The sequence below is a fragment of the Crocodylus porosus genome, unplaced genomic scaffold, assembly GCF_001723895.1.
Source record: "Crocodylus porosus isolate Cpor-Errol unplaced genomic scaffold, CroPor_comp1, whole genome shotgun sequence".
NCBI classification, from domain to species: domain Eukaryota; kingdom Metazoa; phylum Chordata; order Crocodylia; family Crocodylidae; genus Crocodylus; species Crocodylus porosus.
Genome location: NW_017728886.1, coordinates 48,635,528 through 48,649,966, shown reverse-complemented (window position 1 = coordinate 48,649,966; position 14,439 = coordinate 48,635,528). Strand labels below are relative to the sequence as shown.

Below are 14,439 nucleotides of genomic sequence, written 5' to 3'. Positions count from 1 at the left end.
GATTTGTTCACCTACAGCAGACATGGAGATGCAGCCTAGCTGGACTGGCATGGGCTGACTCTACAGCCTAGCAGGCGAGACGCAGTGCAGGAGGGCAAAGCATAGCAGTGAGACTCATTACTGTCACTACCACTAGGACTCGTGTGCCAGTCACAATGCATGAGTAGCAGACTGGGGTGGGGGAAGGAATAGAGCACCATGGCCTGGCTGTCACTCCCCTCAGGCCACAGAGCTCTACCCTGGAGCTGGAGAGGAGGTGGGGTGGTGGGCAGTGTCTCCACACTGCCTGACTGTCATGTGCATGTGTGTGCACATAGGTGCATGTGGCACCCCATCTGATCACACTCCTTCCACTCTCCTTATCCCCAAGCAGCCCCTTGTAGGCTGGAACTCTTTGGCATCTTTCAGATGTACCAATTAAGTAACAGCTGATTCATGCTCCCAACCAGCAGTTTCCTTCCTTTGTTCTTACCACTTTTAAAGCACCAAAAATGTGTATTTGTCCAGACTCTGAGACAGTAGGAGGGTTATGTAGAAGTTCTCGTACTCTGCCTTGCTCCAAACCTGAGGAAAAGGAGTGAATGGGGACAGTGCTAGGGGAAGAAGGAGACTTTTCTACTCACCCATCTTTCATCAATATTTTTTGGACGTGTTATCAGTGCCTCTGCTGAGACATTTGCTTTCCCAGCAGCAGCATGAAGATCTTAAAAAATGTCTGGCTATTTTTATTCTGCTGCTGCCTAGCTAAAATATGAGTAACCGAGGCTCTAGGGTTGCCAACAATCTCTGGAAGACAACACTGAATCAGTTTACTTTGTTCCCATTTGGAAAATTATTTTCCAACCACTAGGAATGCTTTTCAAAGCAAAATCTTAAATTGTCAAGAGACTCATACCTTAATTTCCTCACTCACTAGTGAAAGCTTAGTTTCTCTCCCCTCTTTGTTCCCACCTGCCTTTCATGCCTCTCTCATTGCACATCTAACAAAATTTCTACAGCATTTTACTATCAATCACTTCAACACCCTTATAAAGTGGATATTATCTCTATATTACAGATGAAATGTCAGACAGAAGTGTCAAGTGACTTGATCAAGAGCACAGAAAAAGTCAGAACCAGAGTTGGGTTAGAGAATATAAAACTCATATATGTTTAGTTCCCTGGATGCTTCTTTTTCCTCTCCTCTCTCTCTCTCGCACTGTGTAGCTGCCACTTTCTGTTTAATACAGACTGAAGGAAACTGCTTAACTGAAAATTTCAAGCCGCTGTCTGGTTGACTTGAGCAAGACCTCATCAGGGCCCTTTTTAATGTCAGTGATAGTAACCTTCAATCCCACATATTGGCTTGGATACAAGGTCATGAATGTCCCTGTCCTTATAAACCACCCCTATACTGCCACTACTGGAATACTGTGTTGAGGATCCATAATTCCAGGACTTTAAAAAATTGGAGCGGTTTCAGAGAAAGGAAAGGAGAAAGATCAAAGAACTGGCAAATATATCTTCAGGAGCACAATCTTCAGAAGCTTAACCAAGAAAAAGTTAAGTAGTGACTTGCTCTTGTGGAAGTTAAACACCAAGCAATCTCCCACTGTGGAAGATGGTGGTGTGGTGAAGAATGAATTATAAGCTAAAGAGAGACATTCATTCCCACTGCTTGAGATGTGCCCTCAGAACAGTCAGTCACCTTTTGTACTGGAGAGAAAAACCAGAAAGGTTTTTTGGTTTGCAGGTTGGGCTGCTCTTATCCAACAAAATCATGAAGTCCAAGATAAGGGGACACATTGACTGGTGACATATCTTGGCAGAATGTTATCTTGATATTCTCCACATTGTATATAGGCCTCTGTGCTGACTTCATTGACTTTAACAGTTTTACCTGATTAAAGACCTGAGAACTGACCCTTAGGTATTTCATTTATTTGACGATATTAACATTTATTATATTCCTTCAAAGTCTCACTGAAGTCTGCTATGACAATGATGTTTCACATTTTTAAATAGAGTGAAAGATACAGTCACAATACGTAATTACAAGGGAAGCAGAAATGTTGAAAAATTAAATATTTAAGTAAAATCTTAAAGAGAAAACAAAATAGAAAAATATGTATTTAAAAATATTCTGCATCTGAAGTGGACTAAAAAGGGGGGAAACACAGGGAAGTCTAGAAGCGAGTCCTCAGAAGATGTACATATTTTTGCTGCTAAACTTAATTACAATTATGATTTTCTGAATAATAAAAGGATTTTTCATGACAAAGACGGCTATTCACATAAACAACATACATATCTGCCTAAGTGATGTTATTCTTTTAAAGGATTTTCGTATTATGGATCATTCAGGGCTGGTTAAATAGTTTATTTGAAAGCATCAGCATTTTAAATTCACATAAACAGCCTTGTGATAGTGTAGAGACTGTGTTGCAGTTCAGAGATAATCCTGACACACTTGGGGGGAGAGGAAATCTATATAACGTATATTATTAATGACTACTGACTGACCTCTTCTCGTCTCCACTAACTTAAAAGATGACATTGAAATTTTCAATAATACTTTAGCTCCATTGTTTGACACCTGTACTATAATGATTTAAACGCACTTACAACATATTTGCACTGTATGACATTGAAAATAAAACTAAATCTGTTGAGATTATATATTGTCTATAAAAATGGACCATGGCTCTGATCCCACCATAAAATAGAAAGTCTTTGTCATACTGGGGTATAGTGACAAAGAACTTATGTGATTAAATTTTTTTAATTCAAATATGCCAGATAAGTGAGAAGACCAAAAAACAACATTTAAAAATTAGACTAAAATATGGACGTTAGCTTTTGAACACAGGCTCCAGATATACCTTTTGCCTGAAAAGGAAGCAAAACATAAACCAGGCCATCTGTTTGAAATCAAAGTGTGTTATAATAGAGAATGTGGCATGGATAGTTGTCTGAAAGGGAAAAAAAAAGAAGAAAATGAAAATTTTTTAATTACATGATAATTTTGACTTTTAAAAAACTGTACACTTATATCAGAATGTCAGGTTGAATATGCTAATAAAACAGAAACAGTAGTATGCAGGAATAGAAAAGTATTTTCTTCTTCCTTGAAGAGTGGTTTTCCTGGTTATTTGTAAACATATTTTGTTTACAAGGCCTATACTTCTGAACAAATCTGGTTTCATATTGTAATTTTACTGGTTTTAGTGGTGTCACTGTGACATACTAAAATGAGTGTATAGATACTTAACTCCTCATTGTTATCTAGAACACATATCATAGTGCATCTTTACATGTGCTCCAGGGGTGGGGGTAAGGGGAGTGCTTTAATTAATTAGAGTGGCTCCGAGAGCTGTGCTCATAAAGATGCCCGCAGCTTCTCGTGTATTCAACATCCAGGCTTCAAAATGGTGGCAGGGGCACTTTAACTTCAACAAGCTTTAGTTAAAGTGCCCCCACTACCATTTTGAAGTGCAGAGATGCTGAATACATGAGATGCAGAGGCTGCTGGAGCGAGCTAATTAGCACACTCCAGCAGACTCTATTTAGTCTTATCCACCACGGTGTAATTACAGTGTATTGGAGCAGTATCCCCACATGTCTACAGGCACCCTTTTATCTAAAACCTCAAGGTTTCCATTGTGTTTACTTGGATACAAATAACTATTTTAACAATAGTAGGACAGAGTAAAATGATAGCTCCTATGATTTAACCCAAAATACTCATATACTAAAAAAAAAACCCCACATATAAAAAAAAAGAAATAAACATTACCCAGACAAGCAATTAATTGAAAACTGAAACTGCTGAAATGGGTAAAATTACTGATCCAGGAAATGCTCACTTGGCAACATAGCGGGCATATATTAGCACACATCTCCATTTTTCTATTATATATTTTGATTAATTACGTCTGGTAAGAACAGAATGTTTTCAGTGGTGACACTGATGTACAACCAAATCTGCATACATATGGCTGCATGTACGATACATATGTATAAAGACTGATGGAACACGCTCTAAGATGTTCCAGTCATGTGGAATGTTTATTTACTGGATTCTTGCTACAAACTCAGACATTTTCCCCCTACGTATTTGTAGCTACCTCCCTTAACTGAAGCGTAATTCACCTTTTCTCTCCCAAGCTTAGCCAAATACTCCTGCTCCGGAATGCACCAGTGTACTTCAGGGTTTAGGTTCCATCTGTCCCCCTGTTCTCACTCTTCCCAAGAAAAATAAATCTGGAATCAGGCTGTACCGATTGTAAATTTCCTCATGGGGTATCCTTCTCTAGTTAATAAATGGAATCAATTTTTAAATATAATTATTTGGTTATAAAAATTACTCTCTTATTTGCTGAACTTCTAGCATGTATTTTTCAAGATCTGCTTTGGGAAGTGAGTCTGAATATCAGTCAATAAAGTCACTCCAGGGATTCTTAGCTTTTAACATTTTTAATTGCTTGTACTTTGGTTATTACACAATAGATACTTTCGTCATCTAAATATAATGTATCTTTGTTAAAATCCTTTAAAATATGATTTCAAACCAATGAATGCCGATTTCTATTTGCCTTTAATTTCCTCTCAATAGTAAGTTCATCAGAGTGTGACAATTAATTAACTTAATTAAGCTAACTTAATTATGTTCTTTCATAGGTCAATATGTAGAGCTACTCAGATTAATAGCAGAGCTTGTAAAGTTAATCTTCTTGTATAATGCAAATGATGCCAAGTCATGTATTAAATACCTTCCCAAGTAACGGATGATATAGGACTGAATGTACTCTAAAGAAGGGCAGAGTCTGTGAAAAGGTTAAATAAAGACAAATGTCTTGGATTTGTAAAATTTTTTACACAGAGCTAATTCATTTTTAAACTAATAATGTTCTTTCAAGAGGTTTGGCTCAGTAAGACTATTTACAGCTTAAACATACATAATAAATTACCTTCAAAAGCAACATTGTATGGCAACATTTCTGTAACCATTTCTTCTGACCTTTATGTTTTTGTTATTAAAGAGATTATCTAGAATATAACCATTTTAATAGATTCAGATGAAAATAGGAATGCTTAAATTATTTTCAGGTGATGCATATTCCAAACTACTGTACATTCCAGTTGTGCTTTATGAAAATACTCAATATACAAAATATAATACTCTTATTTTTGTTAATATCTTATTTATTACTTATAAGCATTTTAAAAAATCAAGAAAACAGAAATAACATTTATGCTGTCACTAATATTTAATATAGCTTACAGCTTACTGTCTCTCATGACAACTAAAAATGATTAATGGGAAACAGTAATCAGATTACAAGAAATACTTATATTAAAGAGACAAGGCACTATACTTATTTCTAGACAGGTGAATAACTTGGGTGTTAACTCAGGACACAGTTCATCTGGCCTTGCAACCTGAGATGTACAGCTTGACTACAAGTAACTTTCAGATTAAAACACAGTTTGGTATGAATCTTCTGAACTGTCTATATTCTCAGAAGATTATTTCAAATGCATGGCCATCACAGACTGGCTCTCTGTTACAACTGGTCATGAATGAAAAAAGAAAGACTATAACAACAATGTTCCATAGGAAGCTGGTGAACAGAGCACAGAACCAGAGGAAAAGACTCCCACGTTGCTTAGAACTTTTAAAACCAGAGTAGATAAAACACTAGAATTTTTAATGGAAATAATCCTGCACTTCTAGGGAGATAACATACATGATCTAACATGCCTTTCCTTCTCTAAATCCTATAGCTACATATTGTATTTTACTATTCTTACTATGTGGTGTACACTGAAAACACCAATTTTCATAGTCATCATAGATGTTCAAGGCATATTTGTTTCTGTCCCAAAGCCTTAGGTCTTTAAATTTTGACTTAAGGGCAAATCTTCTTTGGCTGCCAGCACTATAACTTTGTGACAACCAGATCCCCACTTTAATATAACAAAAAGCCACAGTAAACAAACACAGTAGCCAGTTTACTGCAGTACGTAGTATTACAAAAATAACACAACATATATTCTTTAATAATGGTAAAAACAACTCATTCATAGGTCTTTGGAACAGTTTTTTGCACAGGATAGGTTTTACTGGGCCACATGGGATAAAATTAGAATTGTGACTAAGATAACATCAGAAACTGTGAATTGTGCGGGTACAATTTGGCTTGCAAAATTATACTGTTAGTGATGAAAAATAAGAAGGAAAGAACACAACTTGACTTTCAGATCGATTTTCTGGGGAGCTGGCATTTAAAAAAAAATCACAGACCGAAGAAATTTCATATGAAATCACTGGGAGATCATAGACCGGAGTCTACAATCAACATGGAACTGTACAAATACTTTTCAAAGTAGGGCAGGATCCAAAAAAAGAAAGAGGACAACAAAAATATGATGCAAAAGAAAAACATGTAGGTGAAGCCTTACTATATGGATAACTGTTTTCAATTAACTTCATCTAGGAAATATCCACAATTTTATAGCTGAAATGTCAACAACAGTCTGCCATAATTCTTCTCTTAGAGGTGTTTAAAGCTGGCAGCTCCAGGAAACAGAAAAAAAATATTGTACTCTCTTTGAAGTTAGAAACATGAAAGCTTTACGTCTCTTCATCAGAGCAAGAGGCATGGCGTTATGTTCACTATTAAGTATTTTCTTGCATCTCCCTGGGTGTGTGAATCATTTTTGACCATCACCATTGTTTATTCTACCCAGCCCTAAATTACCTTCAGATTGGTATATGTTTATCAAGGTAATCTAGTTATTTAATAGTTATGGATGAAGAAAGCACTGGGAGGGCATTGCTATAGTCTTAGTCACAGAATCGTTTTGCTTCAATTTGTTCATGAATATGGCACGTTATACTTTTTTTAAAAGCAAAAGCCCCTGTTCTTTACAATACAGTAAGATTAGAATGGAGACTCTGCTGATTATGTTTATGGGTTTGCCTTGTTAGAAGGCACTTTTAATACACATTTTTCAGTCTTACTGAATCTCAAAAGAGGCAGGAAGATTTGCAAAACAATGTTTTATTTAAAGAATATAGAGTGAAGAGTATTGAAAAGCAAAAGAAAATGTCAGCTGCCAATTATGGTCACAAAAATGAAGGGACATTCCCTTTGCTCACATTTGAAATAATACAGAAGGCTCCATTAGTCCTTTTAAAAACTAATGCATTGATTTGAATGCCTAGCAAGATGCTTGCCAATATCCACAATCCTTTTAAGCTGCCCGTAGAGTACTTATGATGAATAGCAGTTGACTTAAGTACAAGACACATTTTTCCCCAAAAAGCAGAACACTATACTACAGCTGATAGAAAAAAGTCTGCACTTTATCCAGATACGCCGCAAGCAGTAAACGCCTAATAATTCAGAAACAGATTAATGGATACCTATTTTAAGCTCTTCTTAGCTCAGTATCTTGATATTTTGCACAGCTTTGGTAGTTTTACCACTGTACTTAGAAAGCAAAACAGAGTTAAAGAATTTTCAAACTTGACCGCTACAATGTCATCATTTATAGTTTACCTAAAGGCTCAAAAACATACTTTTTCATCAGAATTAAAAGTTATGAGCTAATATATATTATTTTTATGCATAAATAAAGAACTTGTAAAACATTCATGCAAGAGGAAAAGCTTGTGGGCCCACACTAGTAAAACATGATTAACTTGATATGAAAAGTTGGTAAAAATAATGTGCATTTCTACCTTACTTTTATTTAAAGAATACAATGTTTAATATGGCTTTTCTGAGATGTGCTGCTGTTATAGACAAAAGTGCCAAAAAGCCCTGCTGAAACATACAAGCTATGTAGGTGATGGGAGAGCTGTGTCAAACTGACGCATGTGCTGTGCCTGTCGCAGCACATGTGCTGTTTTCCCCCCCCACCTCTGTAAGCACCCTGTGCAGGTTATTTCCAAAACAAAACCTTTTTCAACCCTCAGCTACTTCAACAGAATAATTCTTAAAACAAAGCCTAAAAAGAGGCCATATTGCTCCAAAAGACTATTCCCATACAAAATTTTGCCAGTCAAACCACAGCCACTGGACTGTGGGGTAGTCACAATTATTTCTGATAATAGGAAAAGTATTTCCTTACTTTCTTTTCACTCAAAAGCAACTGATCTATAATTGTTAAAATAAAAATAAGAAAACTGTCATGCAGACTTGAGGGGAAATTTCACCACATGCGGCTCATGCAGTTCAGTTCCAAGTTCATAGTCAGCAAACATGGGGCATGTTTACACATGGGGTACAAGGGTGCTTCAGCGTGGGGCAGCCTCTTCACTGAAGCACCCTTGTGCCCAGCCTGCCCCGTCAGTGTCTACACGTGTGCTGCAGCGGAGTAAACAATAGGGCTGTGCGAAGCTTTGGTCCCTGATTTGATTTGGTGGAGAGTCAGCCCAATTTGGTGGCCAAATCTCTGAATCTGAATCAAATCAGGAGACCCATTAATCTCTCTGAATCGAATCGGAACTCTCTGAATCAATCTGGAGAGATTCGACAACTTGGACATAGACACAGCTTTAAATGTTTTTTCTACATATTGCAAGGTACCAGGTGGCTCGCGAACGCCGAGATGGTGGGGTAGAGAGAGTGTCCAATGGGAGTGCGGGGGGCTCCCCAGCACGCTCAGCAGCAGACCCAGAAGTGGACCAGAAGCACTTCCAGAGCCACTGGGGAGCATGTTGGGGCCCCCAGTCCACTTTGGGTCTGCTGCCAGGCATGTGGGGACCCCCCCCCCCGCACAACTGTGGAATGCTCCATCTGCCCCATCATCACAGCATTCATGACCCATCCCTGGTACTTTGAGGTACATAGAAAAAATATTTAAAGCTGTATCTATGGCTGGATTGCTAATTCTCTGAATCAGCATCGAATCTTCAGATTTGGATTTGGCCGAATTGAATTGGGGACAGTGATCCAAATCAACAAATTTAATCACCGTCCCTGATTCGGGCTTAATCCGAATCAAATACAGCGCATTTCGCACACCCCTAATATCACTGCACATGTAGGTGCTGCCATCTTACTGTGGAGTTAATTAGTCAGCTCTGCAGTAAATGTCTTGTGTAGATGTGCCTACATAGCCTAATATGGTGGTGTTCTAATAGAAACTTGTACAATCATCACCCTAGAAAATCCCCATTATAAGAAGAAAAAAATGAGTTTAACGTGGATTTTGAGAGTGACATGGTATACCAGTACAATCATTTATCATTTTGTTTAAATAAGGAATGCATAGTTGCTCAATAAAGTTTCAAATTTCCTTCTATCTTAAAATATGATACAATTATTTTTCTTCACCTGCTGGGTTTCTATAACTCATCTACACTAATCTATAACACTTCCTCCGGTCTTTCATGACCTATGACAACCAGGCAAAAACACCAAATAAAAGATTTTATTCTAATTATGTGTCTAAATCCCGAAACAAAATTCAGAGCTCTCTATACTCCATGTGCAGTAGTCACATAGGTAGAGATGGTCCTATGACATACAGATTATAATCTAATTTGAAACCAGTTATTAAACCTGGTATTAACCTCCCTTAAACCAGGTTAAAGAGAGAAGGCTGTGGTGACAGGGAGAGTCCCTCTGATCCTCCCATTCATCTAGGATGAAATTTTCATACACACAGAGAGAAGTGAAAGCTACAAATTTATTTCTTATTATATGCTACTTATATTAGCAAGAACAAAGCCAAACAGAATGACCTACGATGACTGGCCAAAAAACCCACAAATATCATCAACAGAAAAAAAAGTGGCAAACTTCAGACAACTCCCAAGAGCATTACATTTGTATCCATGTATCTTAGATAAAGAAACATCACTGTCAGGGTAAAATTTTAGTTTATGGTCACTAATATGTAGTTATTAGGATATTTCAAAGCATCTTCACTATGAACTGGTCTTCTGTAGCCAAAACTGAAATCTGTTTTCACCACTGATTTCATTCAGACTTCCTTTTAGAATGCTTTGCAGTTTCGAGTCTTTCACTCTACTACCCATTTAACTTCTGCATTCCTTCAGCTTTCATTGTTATATGCATTTCTGAACAATGGCTCTCTCATCAACAACAAATTCACATGGGATACAAATTATGGTATTAACTAGTTATTAGTAAACTAATACAGGTCAATCCAAGTGTTAGCTGGTTTAATTTTACACACAGACCGAGTAAAAGCATAGGGCTGCAGTTTGAAAATTGACTGAAAGGAGAATTTAAGAAGTTAAAACATTGGCCATCCATGTGTAGCTTAACCTAATTCCTCATCATAGTGATTTGCCAATATACTGGTACCATCTATAAATTTGGAAAAATACTATTGGTCCTCTTCTTACAGTGAAGGGTCCTACATCAAATATCCCACGTAAATCCAGACATAGAACTCTCTATTCTTATCTACACTAGTCACCATTTTTGGAGAAAGTGTTATTCCTTCAAAAACTACTTTAACAGACTTTCTTGAGGGCAAATTCTTAGTCATTCAAATTCCCTTCTTTCCAAGAATCTCCTTCTTGCATTCAAGATGTATTGAATTGTTATTAGTACTAATCTGCATTATTTTGTAATATTTTTGACCTGCCTATGGAGAGGACTCTATCCTTTCTCACTAGATATAGAAACAAGATATAGAATCAGAGGAGAGAGGAAATTCTAGAAGTTAATAAAGAATATTTTTAACAGCAAAGAGTTAATGTCCTTTTCTATGAATAGAACTGAAATTAGAGGAACTGTCAAAAAGGACTAGATAGGTTTTAATATAATGTCCAATTCATCTAGAAACATTTTCTGATAGGTCTGTCATAAAAAGAAGAATATATAAAATTGGCATAAGCCAGGGGAGAGTGAAGTAGAAGTATCAGGGCTATTTCTCAGAAACCAACAATTCCTGTTCTAAGCAGACATTTTGACTCTTGGGGTTGGGGGAGAGGATTGTCCCCTGAAAAGATGCTTCCACAATATGAAAGAGGTTTTGATTTTACAGGTTTCTCTCTCTCCTACGCCCCTGTGAACCAATTAGTCTTTAAGGTACCTCTCTGTCCTACCTTCTGCCTGGCTTCAGACTAACACAGCTAACCACCCCTTAGCTATGAAATAGGTACGTTTCATGGGTTAACAGAATGCATCTTAAGCTTTACTTTGGAATAAACTCATGACCTGAAACTTACTGGATGAAATTGGATGCTGACCTCTTAGCAGTATGGTGGGTTTAGCTCAGTCTTCTTTTATGACATTTTTAACACTTATATTTTTATCATGCAAATACATTCTCATATCAAGAGACAGGAGAAGTATAAATTGTCAGTCATGCAATCATGACATTTTAAAAGAATTCTTCCAACATTTTTTTCTATTATAGGGAAACACAAACAGTGGCATTTGATTAATAATGTAGTAGCCAATACTGAATGGACTTTTAGGAACAGGGAACCAAATTTTTGTCATAGCAACGTGGAATTTGGCCGTATGATTAGACCAGGTAAGTAACTCCTGGTGCTCAAATGAAGGCATCTGCAGTAGCTAGATACATTTAAATTCCGTTTCCTGGTAGCTTTCTTTAAAAATGAGAGGGAAGTTCTTTGAAATCATGGCCAATGTAGTCAAAATCTAAGAATTTTGGCAATAGCCTTACACCAAAAGGCCTAAAACAAAGAAACCCCCCCCCTAAAATAAATAAATAAACACAACTTTCTAATAATTTTAGTTCTATAGGATTTAACTGTTTCACAGCCTGAATAAGCTCTTGTTATGGATGTATTAGAAGGAATGAACACAAATATTTTCTAAGATTACTGGAAATTCCAGCCACTTACTATGAGATTCTCAACTAATGACAGCAGAGCAAACAGCCTTAGCTCTAGGCAGTGATACTTGAGGCCCTAGAAATTGCAACGGGATTGTTGTAGAAGGGCTGGTCTGCACTCTATTTTTAATAAAGTTTTTTTGTAGCTAAAACAAGACCAGGAGTGAAAAATTGCGGCAAATCTAAATTCTCAACAGTTACGTTTGGAATAAAATAGACACAGAAGGTCCTACCTCTTCTGGATGTTTCTGTGCCACCGATACCAGCTCTTCAGAGCTACTTCTTGAGGTAGAGGGTACCACTTTACCTGGGGCCTCTGCTACCACCTCATTTGACGGTTCGGAATCCTGAGGGCAACAGAGACAAATAGACCCCTCAGCAGTGTATTGCAGCGGTACTCCATCAAATAGACTTCGGGGGACCGTGGTATAAGCACAGGCACAACAGCCAAGAACTCCACAGTTCAAAAAAAAAAATTTTTGTCCTGGGCAAGCCACATAACCTCTGTTTCAATTTTTCCACCTTCAATTTGGGGATAACTGCATACTCTCCTCACAGTGGTATTGTGAGAATCAATAAATTTTTACGTAGTATTTGAAAATGTAAAGTACCCTACAAGCGCTAAGTATTATGCCTTAGTTTCCAAATTTAGCAAAGGGAAAAGAACTTTCTTCAAATATGAATAAGTAAGGGCACAATGCTGCAACCAGCTGTGAGTGAACAGAGAGGTTTCAAAATCTCCATCTTTGAAGGTTTTTAAGACCCAGCTAGACAAAGCTTTGGCTGGGATGATTTAGTTGGGGCTGGCCCTGCTTTGGGCAGGGGGCTGGACTAGATAACCTCCTGAGGTCCCAGCCAACCCCCATTTTCTATGATTTGATGATTCTAAGATCTGAGACCTGGGGATAATAAGCTCGGTATTACTTTAACGGTTAGGCTTCAATAATTATAAGGCAGCAAACAAAATCTGACAGGTATTTCTGCTTAGCAGAGAATGTACATCCAAATGTATTTCCAAATGGTGCATTGGAAAATGACAGAAATGATCTTAGTGCTTTTTTTGTAAAAGTAAAAAAAATAAAATTGGATGGCAGGTTAAATTGCCCTAGTGGTTAATCTTCTGGAGGAAAGTCTACCCAAGGAATAATCATAATTAAAAAAAAATAAAATAGGCCTAGGACTGTAAAGCTTTTCCAGAAATGGAGGGACCTATAAAAGACATCTTTGTATATGAAGTGAAGTGGGATGGGGGTGAGAATGAGAGGGGGGCGGTTCATTTGATGTTGGTTACATGCCTGTTTGCTGTCTGTTCAAGACTTTAGTATTTGTCAGAACCCTGACTTCTAGCTTCCTTTGTAAGAACTGACAGCTAATATTCTCGTCTCACATCTTATTTACGTGACTGCCCTAATATTATCACACATGTTCTTTGTACCTGTTAGTATCATATACTCTCACATCTAGGATATTTACATATTCTCTGAAGGTTATCCTCAACTCTGGTGTCTTCTATCTTGTAACTACCCCTTGGAAACACAAATAAGTAACAGTTATTCTGTGGATTAGGAATGTGGGGGAAGATACCAGAAGATACAGAACTTCATGTAAAGTATATGTATGCCATATATTTGGAGCCTTATATATACAGAAAATTTACTGCTAGCAATCTATGTTCTTCTATTATTTTAAAATCAATTACATTAGACATTAAACACAGATTAATATACTACTAGTAGTAAGTATTTAAGTCAGCAAATAATATTAAAGAAAGAATACAACCCAATTTTATGGGTCAACTTTGTGTGTCAAAATATCATTGGTATTTAGCACAAATTCAGATGCAAGGCGATTCACAGTGAGAGCTAGAGCTGCACATAGGGTTAGGGTTAGTCTTAAACTGATGTTTTGTGACAAAACAGTATCATTTGGACGGATTTAAACTATTTTATACATGCAAATTAATTTAAAACTTAGGAGAAGAAAGTACTGTAGCAAGAACAGTATTACTAGGTAAGTGTAAAATATAACGGGCTTGACCCATCTTCTCCATGCCTCACAGTTTTGTTTGGTACTTTTCCCTGCTACATACTCTCAGCATACATGTTAAATTTGTCCTGCATGCCACTTCACAGCAAAACAAACAAACAAACAAACAAATCCTACTATAAAATTCACTCCATTGAAAACAACTGGAGTTGGAAATGTTTCTTCTGGCACCTCTAACCCAGTAAAAGGTAGATGTCAGGGAACAGTGGATAGGTCACCCTAGAGAGATCCAATTTAATGCTCTCCCTCTATAGCATCCACTTCTACCACTGAGACAGGATACTGACCCAGTATGGCACTCCCTATAGATGAACTTAGGTTCTTTGTAACTTTACTAAATTATACGAGGTTCACATATGGTTCAATGCATACTTGCAAACTCAGGGATACTTAAAAACAGAATTTTGCCCATTTCATTCTCCCTTTCATTTTCAATTAATGCTTTCAAATGTACAATCAATTCAACAGTTTTCTTTACAATATAATTTATGGTATGCAAATAGATGTAAATCTATTTTGTGGCTCATTGTACAATCAGCTAGTCTAGAATCTGGGTAA

The 14,439-nt window shown here is 37.0% G+C and overlaps 1 protein-coding gene across 4 annotated transcripts in view; it reads right to left on the bottom strand.

The window, feature by feature from the left end:
* The window catches only part of PHF14 (PHD finger protein 14), a 290,125-nt gene that overhangs the window by 50,534 nt on the left and 225,152 nt on the right, over positions 1-14,439 (bottom strand). The window contains exons 18-19 of one of the 4 annotated variants that reach the window (XM_019533897.1): positions 12,069-12,182; positions 5,231-6,559 (exon numbers count right to left, since the gene is read on the bottom strand). The exons of 1 other annotated variant lie outside the window; for it this stretch is intronic. In XM_019533897.1, the coding sequence (XP_019389442.1) occupies positions 6,509-6,559; positions 12,069-12,182 (165 nt within the window). In that variant the 3' untranslated portion in view covers positions 5,231-6,508. Of the gene's footprint in view, positions 1-5,230; positions 6,560-12,068; positions 12,183-14,439 lie in introns of those variants that run through there. 2 more of the 4 variants (XM_019533887.1, XM_019533919.1) reach the window with 2 other exon arrangements.